The sequence below is a fragment of the Diabrotica virgifera genome, chromosome 5 (assembly GCF_917563875.1).
Source record: "Diabrotica virgifera virgifera chromosome 5, PGI_DIABVI_V3a".
Classification (NCBI taxonomy): domain Eukaryota; kingdom Metazoa; phylum Arthropoda; class Insecta; order Coleoptera; family Chrysomelidae; genus Diabrotica; species Diabrotica virgifera.
Window position 1 is genome coordinate 141,888,597 of NC_065447.1, and position 15,992 is coordinate 141,904,588.

General features: G+C 30.6%; 1 protein-coding gene across 7 annotated transcripts in view; it reads right to left on the reverse strand.

Moving 5' to 3' along the window:
* Positions 1–349: 349 nt before the first annotated feature.
* Positions 350–15,992, reverse strand: part of LOC126885168 (uncharacterized) — a 910,187-nt gene continuing 894,544 nt past the window's right edge. For all 7 annotated transcript variants that reach the window (XM_050651590.1, XM_050651591.1, XM_050651592.1 and 4 more), the window contains one exon: positions 350–7,739. In XM_050651590.1, the coding sequence (XP_050507547.1) occupies positions 7,506–7,739 (234 nt within the window). In that variant the 3' untranslated portion in view covers positions 350–7,505. The remainder of the gene's footprint in view (positions 7,740–15,992) is intronic.

Sequence of the window (15,992 nt, forward strand, 5' to 3'; positions counted from 1 at the left end):
CAAATGTAATTATAATATTTTGCTATGTTCATGGTTTTACTTTGTAAAGTTTTTTGTGTCCATACGAATTCTAGGGTTTTCTCGATTATCTAAGTGTTTCGTTTCTTTTTATTGAGATTTAGATTTTTTTCCTTTATCTTATAAATAACACGTATAAAATAAAATTCAATTCCTGCTTCACTTTTCATCTTATGTTTCTCTTGTGTTGTCTAAATAATGTATAGTCTTTTTGTTTATATTTACTAAATAGTTTTTTGTGACTTAGGAATATTACATAATGTTTAAAGGGACGAAAGGGTTAAAAGGGACTAAAGGGTTAAAAGGGCTAAATATAATTTTGAAAGACTCATCAAATTAATTCCTTTTATTAATTGTTTGACTAAATTCAAGGTATATAATTAAAACTAAATATATAACAAAATACAATATGTACAAAATAATCATTATTAACTAGACATAACTACGAATAACTGTACAAAATACTATTTCAAGTTGCATAATTTTTAAATGACTAAAAAACATCTGTAAATAAGATTGAGTGAGAGCGTAATGCATCTTCAGATAAAGTTTATGTCGCTCTTAATTTATATATTCTATGAATTATTACAACTAAACAGGTTGAAATCCTGAAGAAGAAATATTTTAAAAAATTGATAAATAACGTATAGTAATAGTATAAAACAAAGATAAAGGGAATTCAAAAATCGCAGTAATCTTTTCAAAATTCAAAAACATAAATTGGCAAATAAAAAATGTTTGTTCAGTGCCAAGATTATTAAATTTTCGTGACATGGAAAACAATGAATACTGGCAGTATGATTAACCTGAATTAATAGTACTATAAGTACGGGATCCGAATAGGAGGTCAAAACGTACCCATCTGCTTGCCGGATGAAACATTTTTTTTAATAAATTTCATACATAGACGTGTGACTATCAAAATCGTGTCATAGCTATCCTTAATGGGGGGCCGTAGTTGTTCAAATCAACATTTTAAGCAAATTTTTGTGAATTTTTTTTTGAAAGTATGAGAGAATAATTTGATTTTTAAATCAAATAAGCATATTAAGTATAATTCAAAGAATATGCAAAAAAAATCAAGAAATCAAAAAAACAATGAATTTTGCAGTGGACATCAGAATTTATCAGTAGATAATGGGAACAAAAAATTCAAAAAGATTTTATTAGCTTATGAGTTTCTCGAGGTAACGCTGTCAAGTTTTATTTAGTTTTAGTGATCTTTGACTTTTTAGTATCACTCAGAAGTCAAAACAACGAAATTTTTTACAGAAAAAGGGTGAAAATCAACATATTTATTATTGTTTAAGAAAATATAAGCATAACACAAAAAATATCTCGACAGTGTTACCTCAAGGAATGTCTAAAGAAAATATGTACAAAATTCCAGGTGAGGTGCTCAAGTAGTTTTTGAGTTACAATGTCTACAGTCTTTGAAAAAAGCAGTTTTGAGAAAAACGCTTTTAAAGTATTGTCAACTTTTATTTTCAATTTTTTTTGTCTGTCAAATCGTATAGTGATGCACACAGGAATATGTTCTTGAACCGCGGGGTAATTTTCAAAAGAAAATGAGAAAATCTGTTGACCGTTTCTCACTACGCTCAAGCGCGCTGGCGCGAAGATGCTGTAAAGCGAGTCGAAGGTAGGGAGATAGTGTTGAATATCCCTATCTTCGACTCGCTTTGCAGCAGTTTCGCGTCAGCACGCTTGAAAGTAATGAACAACGTTCAACAGCTGTTCTCATTTTCTTTTGTAAATTACTCCGCGATTCCAAAACGTATTCCGGTGTGCATCATTTTTCGATTTGACAGACAAAAAAGAAATTGAAAATAAAAGTTGACAATACTTTAACCGCATTTTCCTCAAACCTGCTTTTTTCAAAGGCTGTAGACATTGTAACTCAAAAATTACTTGACCGACCCACCTGGAATTTTGTATATATTTTGTTTAGTCATTCCCTGAGGTAATGCTGTCGATATATTTTTTGTTGTGCGCTTATTTTTTTGTTTAAAAATAATAAATATGTTGATTTTCGTCATTTTTTGTGCAAAATATTTCGTTGTTTTGATTTCTTAGTGATACCAAAAAGTCAAAAATCGTTATAACTAAAAAAAAACTCGACATAGTTATCTCGAAAAACATATAAGCTAATAATATATTTTTGAATTTTTTGTTTACCATGATCCAATAATAAGTTCGGATTGTCCACCGCAAAATCCATTTTTTTTTCGAGGTGTATTTAAAAATTTGTCACCGTTGGCTTATTTTTCAATAATTTTCCTTGAATTTATTTTTATTACTCTTTGAATTATACTAAATAGGCTTATTTAATTTACAAATAAAATAATTTTATCATACTTTCAAAAAAAAAACACAAAAATGTGCTTTAAATGTTGATTTCAACCCTTAGGGATAGATATGACACGATTTTGATAGGCAACCCATGCTGGTCGTGTTTGTCTATGTATGAAATTTAATAAAAAAAAATTGTTTCATCCGGCAAACAGATAACATCGACATACATTTCGACCTCCTATTCGCATCTTAGACTATATTATATTAAAAAATATTAATCATCAAAGGAAACTTTTTTGAAAAATGTAAGTTGTAGGTACAATAAAACCATTTTGACACAATTTAATAAACATTACAGTCCTATTTTGAAATGCGCTATAACGTACCTTTTGGTCTGCGCGTGTTTAGTTTCGATTAGTAAATATTTCAGATCTTCCTTCGGACACCCTCTCTGTATTATTTCTCCAAAATCGCTTTCATGTATTCCCAGTTCTTCTGTAGCATTTTGACAATGTGACGAATGTTTTATGTACTCAGATATTGCCCCCTACACTCATGAATTTGTTTTTCCATGCGATGTCTAATAAATATCTCTTAACTAATATTATAGTGTTAGGTGATCAAATTTTGACCCTTGCTAAATTCTGCTATTGTCGATGGTCAACTTGCATTATATAGGTTCTTTAGAAATTACTTTTTTGTATATTTGGCAATTTAGATGCTCATATTGAATTTAAGTATTTTAAGGAATCAGTCGCTTATCCTTCATGGACTTTTAATGTGTGATAACTACTTTTAAGAAACCTAGGATCGAATGATTACTTCAGTTATGGCGCAATAAATAGGATTGCGTACAGCATTCTGAAATAATAATAATAAAATGATATAAATATTGTTAAATGTTGATAGTATTTTTATATTCTTCTGTGCCTTCTATCGTCCATGCTTGGACAAAGACCCCTCCCAACTTTTTCCATCAGTCTCTATCCTGAACAACATACTTCCCATTTGTTCCAGCTATTCTTTTTAATCATCAATGCACCTCATTGGTGGTCTTGGTTTTACTTTCGTATCTCGTGAGGTATTGTGGCGTTCCATCTTTGGTCTTTTTGTCTAGCAATGTGGCCTGCGGAGTTCCATTTGAAGTTGGCAATTTTTGTTGTTACATCCTCCACTTTTGTTTTTGATCTTACGTAGTCATTCCTCTTTTTGTCTGACAATCGTATACCTAACATTGCTCTTTCCATAGCTCTTTCTGTTGTGGCTAGTTGATTCATACTTGCCTTGGTTAGAGTCCAGGTTTGTCATCCATATGTCGTGATAGGAAGGATGCACTGGTTGAACACTTTGCTCGTCAAGTATTAGGGTATTTTGCAGTTCTTAAATATCCAATTAAGTTTTCCAAATCTTGCCCATGCTGGTCTTGATATTCTAGTGATTTCCGCACTTTGGTTCTCTTAGTCAAGTTTCAGAATTTGGCCTAGGCCATACGACGATACATTCCTGAATTTATTTTATCTATCTGTCATTTATAGTTATACGTCTGGGGTCATCTGTGTTTGTCATTGTGTTTGTTGTTTCTCACACTCACTTTTACTCTGCGAGTTCCTCTATCATAATTTGCAGTTCCTCGAAGGTACTCGCTATAATCACAATATTGTCAGAAAATCTGAGGGGGTGTAACTTATTGACATTAACGTTAATGTCATAATATAAATGTTGACCAATTTTGTAAGGTTTTTATAGTTTGTTTTTAAAATATGAATGAATCAAAAATATAATAATCTTGGAACCAAATATGCGAAGAGATATAATATGAGCATACTTAATTATATGAAATTATGTATAAATTAACAAAACTATATAACATTAAATATTGTTTATATTGAGCAAATACAGTGTTAAGCTTCGTTGTATATAATCAGGTGAATTATCAATTACATAGGAACTATAATATATTTTTACATCGAAATAAATTGGATTTATTTATATACTCAGTTAACGTCATATTATAAATAAAGACAATATGTATTTCACAGAAGCTTTAGGCCTGGATACTGCGTACCAAAAAAGTTTATTAATAGCAAGCTGAAAATTTGTTAATAGCTTAACGGTGTCTAGCCAGACAAACTTTGATCTACGGGACCACTGGAACAGGGGATATTTTAATAGTGGAACAGGTTACATGTTTCGCACGTTAGACTACGAAAACGTCCCATGTATTTTGTCGGACAGAACTTCCAATTGATTTGTTACCCTTTCATTAAACTCTCATGTAAAAATCAGGCTGCAATTTATCACCAACATAATTCCTGTCATTTGACATGTTCTACGGGTCAGACTTATTAAAATATCCAACATGTTTATCGGACAAACATTTTTTTATATATTATATAAAGTTTGCTATTAAATAAACTTAAAAACAACCTGCTAGTTTTCACAACAAGTTCCACAATTAAAATCACGTTCCACAATTAAAACTTCCCTGTTCCAGTGATCCCATACATCATAGATTGTCCGACTAGACACCGTTAAGCTATTAACAAATTTTCAGCTTGCTATGAATAAACTTTTTTTGGTACGCGGGATTCAGGCCTATTTACTTAAGTAAAGTAATAACGGCCTTCTGCGTATTTAGCATGTCATACAAGAATATCAATTTTGTAGTAAATATTATTCATTTCAATTAGGATGAAATATAAGAAAGGAATCACGCAAAACTCAAAGGAATCGTATATTTTGTCTGGACAAAAAAGGTCTAGCTCTCAAAAATCTACAATTATAGGACCATTGACTGTACACAGGATCAGAATAATATACCTAAATAAAAGTGAAGAATAATATACTAGACTTCTAGATGGTCGATACGAGATACATAATATCATCTTATGTCAATGACACACAAATGATAACCACAAATTTTAAGAGACAGACAGTATATAAAATTATATTGTGATATGAGATGAAGAAAGCCATGAGACGACTAAAGAAAAGGAGAAAGAATGAAGGAAGATAAGAAAAAACTTGTACACGATTTATGAGAAAATTACTTTCACAATACATTTAACATTATTAAATCAAGATTTGAAAATCACAGAAACCAGCCTTTAATATATTTATTAAATTATCCAAAAGTTATTTTTAAAATATATATAAAAATATTGTTTTATTGAGCTGTTATATTATAAATATATCTTTTTGTAACTAGATCAATTATACACAACGTCATTTTCGAATCAACATTAATATTGCAAAACTTTACTTTTTTACAAATTAGAAACAAAACATAACAACTTTTTTATATCTAGCACAATGGAAAGTTGTTTAAAGTAGGTACGTACAAGTATGAATCAAATGTTTTATTTAGACTACTGGTTTAAAATAACAGATTTTCAGAATGAATAAAGGATAGACAAATAAAAAAGAATAAAATTAGGAAGCTATCAGAAAAAAACTTAATAAAGTGCACAGAAAAATATCAAATGATTCATAGTGCGCAGTCACTGAAAGTTTTCACCTCCGATTTCGTTGAACCCTCATCGATTGGTGATGAAAATTGATGAGTGGTTCCTGATGGTGATAGGTCATTGAATGTATATTTTTTCCGGCGAGTAAGTACTCAAATCTAAGTATTCAAGCTTAAATAACGGGAAAACGATTCATTTTATAACATAAATTTCCTAAAACACTTGTCAAAGTACTCAGAAATACCTGTCAAATGAGCTCAAGGAGAAGTTTACCATCAAAATTATGCAAGGTATGATGGAAATAAGCGAATCTTTACGAATTTTTTAGGAAAAAGTATATTCTTTTTGATAGTATCTCCAAAAATATTCGATATACTTAAAAAAAGATACAGAATTAAATTTTAGTTTTTTCTTTGACAAATATTTTGCTTTTCTTATTATTTTTGAAGGATAAAAAATAACAGAGAAAAAAACGTTTATATCATAAATTTTACTGCGATAACCATGTAACAGAAGAGAATTAAACTTTTATCTTAAAAAATAAGGGATTTAAAAAATTAAATTTAATACGATTTTATAACCGTTGAAATTACCTTTCAAATTGTTTTAAGATGGACCTGATATCATAAAAATTAACGAATTTATTATTTTTGTAAAATCAAGTTTGAAAAGTTTTTAGAGCATAAATTTTGAAAAAAATTTGTAGTATACATTTAAAAAAAATGGAGCATAAATGTTTACGCATCAACTTCTTCGGAAGCTCATTTGATAGACAGATATTTCTGAGTACTTTGACAAATGTTTAGTAAGTTTCTGTCATAAAATGCAGCATTTTCTTGTTATTTAAGCTTGAATACGCAGATTTGAGTACGCCGAAAAAAATATACATTCAATAATTATTATCTCTAACTCACGTTGAATTAATACTAAAAGGATTTTCAAGTAAGGAATTTATTTCATTTTTTATTATCTTCAATTTTGGTAAATAATAATAAGTTTTTTATAAAAAACTTACAGTTTTTAAGTTATTTATAAAAAACCGGTGTAAAACATGCATTTTCTTCACGAAAAATTAAAATCTTTTGATCTTTATCAATTTAAAAATATTGCTCCATTTTAATAACTTGATATAAAAAATGTTGCTGGGAATTCCCTCTATTGATTTATGGGGTTATTTTTAATAAAACATATTGCACCTCTGAGAAGGAGTGGCATCTACTCCCAGAGTAAAAGCGCAAGTTAACACCATGTCACTTTTATTCTTTAAAGGTATCCTCTAACCACTCACCCATTTTTATGAAAATCGATGTAGGTTCAACGAAATCTGAGATAATGCTCATATCCAACTGCACTATCAATAATTAAATATAAATGGGAAGTAGAAAATAATATAGGTATGCTATATGTAATAGATGGTCACCGAATAACAAAGAAGAAAAATAAGATACATTATAAACTGCCCAAAGAAGCTGTTATCTTTTGTTGCTACTTACGTATTAAATATAATTGTAATATTGAGACCTTTGTTTTAAATAATCGGCTGAATAAAATGTTGAAACAAATATTTCATGAACATTATGAAATGTTCATAAAATGAACATTATTTGCGTTTCATCACATTAGTTCATAAAATAATATTGTCCTTTTTAATTGAAACACGTTACAAATTATTTGGCCTTTTTTTACAAAATTTACAAACACAATTAAAAATATCCTGTTAATGTTTCACGACGGTCCTCCAGAGTCAGATGTGTTTCCAGCATTGTTTCCTAACTCAGGTGATCCTGCAGAATTATGACAGTGACTGCAATGCAAACATACATTACATGATCCTAATTTCTTTGCTAAAATGGATCGCAGTTTCAACGCTGGACCTAATTTCATGTGCATATTGTTTGTAAGATGTTCCTCAGTTAGAAGAGGGAGGCCGCTGCCATCTATCCGCTCATCTCGGAACGTCTGCAAAGGAAAAAAAGTGTAAGCATCACATAATAACTTTATATTGATTTTAGACTGCGTCGTAAACCAAATTCTCCATAGATGGCAAAGTTTTTGAAAAAAGTTAACTTAAAAATGATATTAAAGGGTAAATAATAATATAGGTATTTCTAAAATTTCCTGTAAATGAAAAGTTCATGAATATTACGCTGTAAAGATCGCAGATATTCTAAAACTAGACTTCTAGACAGAATATGTTTTTTTATACATTTTGTTAGTCTTATTTCTTCTTACAAGTTGTAGTCCAGGGTAATAAGGTTTATTCCATGACACTTAAATAGCTAGGGTACTGAAGCGTTTTTTCGACTGAAAATACCTAAAGAGCAAATTGTAACTATTTCCTGCGTAGGATCTGGCGGCCATTTTTATTTATAAACAATTAAGTGTCAAGAAATAGCATTTTTCACTTTTTTTTCAAATCAATGGAAAACAGGGAAACTTGTGGTTTTTTTAGTAAAAATATCTTCGAGATTATGGAAAAAGCTTTACAATGACGTATTACAAAGTTTGATATACTCATTTATTGCATTTAATGCATTTATTAGTAATAAATAATTATGCAAAAGTATCGTAAATCTTTCCTTATAAACTTTTTATTTTGTTATATAAGAAATTATACATATTTATTACAATTTTTTATCCATTATGGTATAGATAACATTAATTGGTAGTTGTGCACTTAAAACAGGGTAAAAAGGTTAATTTTTTTGAAAAAAGTTATTCAAAAAGTTTATAAAGAAAAATTTACGACATTTTTGCATAATTATTTATTACTAATAAATGCATTTTTATTCACGTTTTTAAACCATGTTGAAAATGTGTGGAATGGTTCTTAAGGTAATTTTTTTCTGACTTATGTTATTGCAAAAAAATGCTCTCTGGGATAAACAATTTGAATAAACTTTAAACAATTGAATGAATCGCTTTGAAATTTTTATCACATATTAAGCACCAAAGAACCCTCATTTGACAAAAATTTTAAAGCTGTACACTAATTTGTACAAAAGTTATTGAGAAAATATTTTTTTTTGCAACTCCGACCTTTTTTCGCAATTATATTAACAATAAATGAGTATATTAAACTTTTTAATACGTCATTTTAACGCTTTTTCCATAATATCGAAGATATTTGTACTAAAAAATCATAAGTTTCACTGTTTTCCATTAATTTTAAAAAAGGGGAAAATGACATTTTTTGACAGTTAATTGTTTATAAATAAAAATGGCCGCCAGATCTTACGCAGGAAACAGTTATAATTTGTTCCTATAGGTGTTACCTGTCGAAAAAACGCTTCAGTACCCTGGCTGCTGAAGTGTCACGAACAGGGTATATTTTTGTCTTATTACCCTGGCCTATTGTTGTTAGTTTTTTTAATTAATAAGAGAAAACGAAGCCATTGTTTCTTATGTCTAACTTTTTGTCCGCGTATGACTCTTTGTAATTACATGTTATATACTAAAGCGTGATATCGTCAATAGTAATTATTATTAATTCTTTATTATCGAATTGTGTATCGAAAAATCTCAAGGGTTTAAAATACGCGTGTTTGTGCTTTGTTGACGATTCCAAGGCCTACGATAACGTAAAATGGGATAAAATGCGGCATATACTTAGAGAAATGGGTACCTACGACAGAACACCTAATATATTTATTACAAGAATTGTATGTAAATACTTAATACTTACCACTAATTCAAGTGTTAATAATGAGATAAGAAACATGGCAGGTTACGAAGTAGTCAGACAATTAATTTAATAATTACTTAGGATCCATTATTATTATTGTCTGTTTTTAAACCAGGAGGAGTAATTCTTTACCGCGCCGTAATGCTTGTTTGTAATTGGTCCAAACGCAAGCAATTTTACTCCGTTATGAAATTTTAACACTAATAACATTTCTCAAATTTTGAGACTATTGGCATTTCACAGGTTAATTAAGTTATATCAGGGATAATCTGTGTTTTCTGCGTTATTCCTTTAATTTTTAAATTTTAATACTGCTTTTATATAAAAACAGTTTTTTTTAGAACTCTTTAGTGACGTGTTAGTATAATGTAATATTTTAGACTAAGAGCCGCTATAGTTGAAATTTGCTAATCATTTTAGGCACGATAAGACCCTATAACTTAAATAGTAGATCCTAAAAGAAAACGTATGAACACTGTGCCGTCACTTTTCAGTGGCACATGTGTCGACAGAGGCGCAGCAAACTTTCCACTTATGAACGGGATAAATAAATTAAAAGGTACCCTTCCTCACTTCCAAAATAATTTTTTTTTAATTTTTTTTAAGTTCTATGTGATTAAAAAATAAGACTCAGCGTAATTTTAACCCACCACCCCCTTCCCCCTTCCCCACTATCAAAAACTTTATTTTTCGTTTTTATATTTTTTAGGTGAGATTCAATCAATTTCAAAATGTCAAAAAATCCACACGGATAGTTGGGGCTCTTACAAAACATGTCTGTTTTTATATACCTCTAGGTTGAGTGTACATAAACTCAAAAAAAAAAATGTATTTTGGAAAAAAGCTTATAACTTTTTTTGGGGATGGCTGCAGGTCTAATTTTTATTATTAGTGTATATTCTATCAAACACTATATTTCTAATTTTTTTCAGATTTTTCCATAAGGTTCGTCGCCTTCAAAAATCCCAAAAACTGTTTTTTAGGGAGTTTTTGGGGGGTTGAACGGGTTTCTCCCATTTTTGATTTTTCTAAAGGACTCAGATATTTTAATTTGCATTTAACCTATAAAAAGACATTGATTTGATCTATTTTGAGGTCTATAAAATTGGAAAAATCCCCAAAAACGCTCTCAAAAAAGATTTTTTCGGATTTTTGAAGATGAGTAACTTTACGAAAAAATTTGAAAAAAATCAGAAATCTAGTGTTTGATGAATTACACAAGATTAAAAAAAAAGTATGCCTGCAGCCATTCCCACAAAAAGTTATATACTTTTTTCCAAAATAAAAATAATATTTTTTTGAGGTTATGTACACTCAAAATAAGGGTCTATAAAAAATAGACGTGTTTTGTAAGAGGCTTAACTATCCGTGCGGATTTTTTGAAATTTTAAAATTGATTGAATCCCACCCAAAACAAATAAAAACGAAAATTGAAGTTTTTGATGGTGGGGGAAGGAGAAAGGGGGTGGCGGGTTGAAATTACGCTAAGTTTTATTTTTTAGTCACATAGAACTTAAAAAAAATGAAAAAAATTTAATTCTGGGCGAGAGGAAAGGTATTAATTTATTTATCCTGTCCATAAGTGGAAAGTTTGCTGCGCCACTGTCGACGCATGTGCCACTGAAAAGTGACGGCAAAGTGTTCATACGTTTTCTTTTATGTTCTACTATTTAAGTTATAGGGTCTTATCGTGCCTAAAATGATTAGCAAATTTCACCTATATCGGCTCTTAGTTTATTTATGTATTTCCGTCGAAGGCCGATATGATCAACCAAAACAGAAGATATATATTTAGTGATTTTTCTAGTTACTTTCTTGGTTGTGTACATATCTTTTTAGTTTACTACTCCTGCTTTAAAAACAAATCATAGCAGTGTATGATGAAAAGACGAGATACGTTGACGCATGACAATGGCCAGATTGGCAACAGCAAAACTCACAAAAATATGGAGAAAAAACACTGATATTGCAAAAAACACAAAACTGCGATTTGTTCGAGCATTAATATTTCCAATCGCCACCTACGCTTCAGAAACTAGGACTATCAAAAAATCCGATTCCAATCGTAGGTATTTGGTATTTGAAATGTGGGTATACCGAATGTTGCGCATACCATGGACCGCACATCGCACAAATAATTCAATACCAGCAGAATTTAGATAACATAAAAACTAGACTCATCATAACTACGAACCAAAATATACTGAGATATTTTGGACATACATATAAGCAGAAGAAGAGAAGACATGGAATAAATGACAGTTGAAGGCGACGTAGCGGGCTAAAGATCCAGAGGAAAATCTCCAGTACGATGTGATGGTCGGACCAAATAAAGGACATGACTGGTTACTCATTCTCCGAAGCAAAACAACTCGCACAGAAGAGAGATAATTGGACATAAATAGTCAAAGAAATTACATGACGCTACTACATCCGAATAAGAAAAGATAGAGGAGGATTTTTGCTAAGCTATGTCACATTTTCAACATAGTGATCACTTTGACTGCTTTTGACCCTTTTAATAATTTTATTTTTTGTAGGTACAGGGTTACCCTCTAAACCTTTTTTTAACTACTATAATATTTTTTGCGATGTCCCAGACAGCAATCTTACACTTTAGGCCAAGAAACGTAATAGCGCCCAATACTCCACAAGTAGGGATAGAACTAGAGAGAGAGTTATATAGGGTGTCAATTTGAAAAGTTGCCACCCCCTATAATTTGGTCCCTATAGAAAATCTAAAAATATACAAAAACACGTCAAATTTATTTGTGAGGGGGACATTTTGTACACCAGTTTTCAACTAAATTACTTAATCCTCTAGCGGGGGCGGACACAACCCCCAAAATATTTAATGGAAAGGAAGGTTGAATGATACCTCATTTTAAAGATCGTTCGATTACCTTTTCAAAAATACCACATACATTATATTTCTTTTCAGTGCTTTTGGAAAAATCAAGTGAAACCGTACAGATATTAAGTATGAGTTCAGAACTCCAAAACTTTTTTTGGAGTATTGAACTCCAAATTGAATTTTTTTGGGTATTGGAGTATTTAGAGTATTTTTTTGAAGTATTTTTGGAAAAATCAAGTAAAACAGTAAATATATTAACTATTGAGTTCAGAATTCCAAAATTTTTTAGAGCATTGAGTCCAAGATTTTCCCAAAAGTACTAAAAAGAAATAAAAGGTATGTGGTATTTTTGAAAAGGTAATTGAAATGAGGTATCACTCAACCCCCCTTTCCATTAAAGATGTTGGGGGTTGTGTCCGCCCCCGCTAGAGGGTTGATGTAAATTCGTTGAAAACTGGTCTACAAAATGTCCCCCTCACAAATAAATTTTACATGTTTTTGCATACTTTTAGATTTTTTATAGGGACCAAATTATATGGGGTGGCAACTTTTCAAATTGACACACTTTGTATTTTATTTACTTAATAACTTCTCAAAAATTTTGGATAATGTTTTGACAAGTTTTGTTTTGATGAAGAAGGCAAAAGATATATGCGGCAACTTAATCAATGTCGTCGCATGTAACTTTCAAGTGAATACTAAATTGTATTATAATACGTAAAACTGTAATATCCAATCAGTGTAATATGTTAAATCAGCCAAATGATGGTATTTCATTTCATTTATTAAATCAATCTTACAAGTATTAACAAATAATAATGCAACTGATTTATTTTTAATACATAATATACAAAGTTCCTTCAACTTGTGGTATAAAACACCAATTACCAATAATAAAAAAACAAGCTGTAATTCGAAAGCTTTCATTTCCATAAAAGATAAAACTAAATGTAAAATCACGTGCCTCTGAAGACTAATTAGAACGTCATTAAGAGCTTGCGGCATTGAAACAATTGCCCACTAACCATCAACATCAAGAACCATTGGCGTAGAGTTATGTGTCTGAAGGATGAAGCAATTATTAAAAATAAAAAAAAACAGATTTTTTACAGTAAGAGGAATATTCGGTCATTAAATACGATGATGTTCTTCTTAAAAAAGAGAATAAAGACCATAATTTCGTGTTGCCAAAATTGATTAAAACTATATTTTTTATTTTATAAGAAAGATATACAGTCTAAGAGCTAGTGAACCCTCCGACTAACGGTCGTCCTGTAAGGCTAAACATTTTTCTAGTGATAATTCATAGCACACCAAGGCTAAAAACCATGACCTGGCAGGCCTCAGCGGTGCACGTGTATCTACCAGGTGAATCGAAAAGTTTAAATTTAGGGGGTAAAATAAACTTTCTCCTGTAAGGTTTAAATTTAAGTATGTGTTTGAGTAAGTCATTTAGAAGAAATGTGTACAACGACAGGCGATTCTGAAGAGCATAAGACCTTGCCAGGCTAGGGGAAAGATTAGGGGTTTTTCCTAAAATTATTTATTTTAAGTTAATAGTTTTTGTTATATGAGCGATTGAAAATTTTGAAAATTGCGAAATCGTCTATTTTTAACCCTAAATCGGACATTTATCTAAACATTTCAATGTTGCCAAGATACGTAGATATTCTTTAAACATTGATTGATGAAATCCCGAAGAGTTTTTTGCAATAAAATATCGAAAACCCCTTTGTTTTTTTAATTGCTAATCAAGCGTGTGCGTAAAAGTGAGGACGTTTGAGTTTGCATAAATTCATTATCTCGAGAATGGGCAAATTTCAAGAGAAATCCTCAGACAGGTCGATTTTTATTTTTGAATTAGGACTTTTTGGCATATATATAATACTAGTGACGTCATCCATCTGGGCGTGATGACGTAATCGATGATTTTTTTAAATAAGAGTAGGGGTTGTGTGATAGCTCATTTGAAAGGTTATTTAATTCTCTATTCAGTAATATAAACATTAACCTAATTATTTATACAGGGTGTACAAAAAAAAATTTTTCTTCTATTTGTCAAATTTAATCAAAGTTAATTTAATAAAAAAATTTTTTTGTACACCCTGTATAAATAATTATGTGAATGTTTATATTAGTGAATAGAGAATTAAATTACCTTTCAAATGAGCTATCACACAACACCTAATCTCATTTAAAAAAATCATCGATTACGTCATCACGCTCAGATGGATGACGTCACTAGTATTATATATATGCCAAAAGTCCTAATCTAAAAATAAAAATCGACCTGTCTGAGGATTTACCTTGAAATTTGCCCATTCTCGAGATAATGAATTTATGCAAACTCAAACGTCCTCACTTATACAGTGTCGCACCTGCTTGATTAACAATTAAAAAAACAAAGGGGTTTTCGATATTTTATTGCAAAAAACTCTTCGGGATTTCATCAATCAATGTTTAAAGAATATCTACGTATCTTGGCAACATTGAAATGTTTAGATAAATGTCCGATTTAGGGTTAAAAATAGACTATTTCGCAATTTTCAAAATTTTCAATCGCCTATATAACAAAAACTATTAACTTAAGAGAAAAATCACTTAAGACGTTTTCTGTTTGGAATGATTCAAAAAACCTAAAAAAAATTTGTTCGATGCAAAAAGAATAATTTTAGGAAAAACCCCTAATCTTTCCCCTCGCCTGGCAAGGTCTTATGCTCTTCAGAATCGCCTGTCATTGTACACATTTCTTCTGAATGACTTACTCAAACACATACTTAAATTTAAACCTTACAGGAGAAAGTTTATTTTACCACCTAAATTTGCACTTTTCGATTCACCTGGTAGATACACGTGCACCACTGAGGCGTGCCAGGTCATGGTTTTTAGCCTTGGTGTGCTATGAATTATCACTAGAAAAATTTCTAGCCTTACAGGACGACCGTTAGTCGGAGGGTTCACTAGCTCTTAGACTAATAGTAGCAACATGATTCTTATTATTTGCAAAGCAATGTCTAAATAAGTATTAGAAATATATACTCACGGACAAAAATATTGCATATTTTGAAATTAACGTGTGAAATAAAATTTTGTGTGCTGCCACCAGTGTCATAGAAATAGGATTTCTTTTCCGAATGCAATGTTTTATTTGTATCATATAAATGGTATATTCGGATTTAAATTTAATAAGAACTATATGGGGCCAATATAATTTGTAAATTGAATCTCATCAAGGTAAGTAGGTATTTACTATTCTACCGATGTGAAGACCTGCGTCATGCTGCATTAACACGAATTTGTTATCCAATATGGCTGGAAAATGACAAAACATGACCTTCCACAATGTTTTTAATGTACAGTGGAACCCCGATAAGTCGACCCCCGATAACCCGGAAGTCCGGCTAACCCGGACCGATTTTCATCAGACACACATTTCAACAATATAAATGTATGTAATATAATATTTGAGAGATAATCTGTATTTGTGTAACTTGAACTATACGATAGTAAAAATGACTCATGGCACACGGCGGCAGATTGACGTTCATTGTCTCGGATTATCGGAAACAACAAACACCTGTATTCCTTTATTTATTTCAAACTGTCTTATCATTGTTCAAAAAAGACTAAAAGACCATTTAAAAAATTATTTTTTAAACAATGGTCTTAGTCT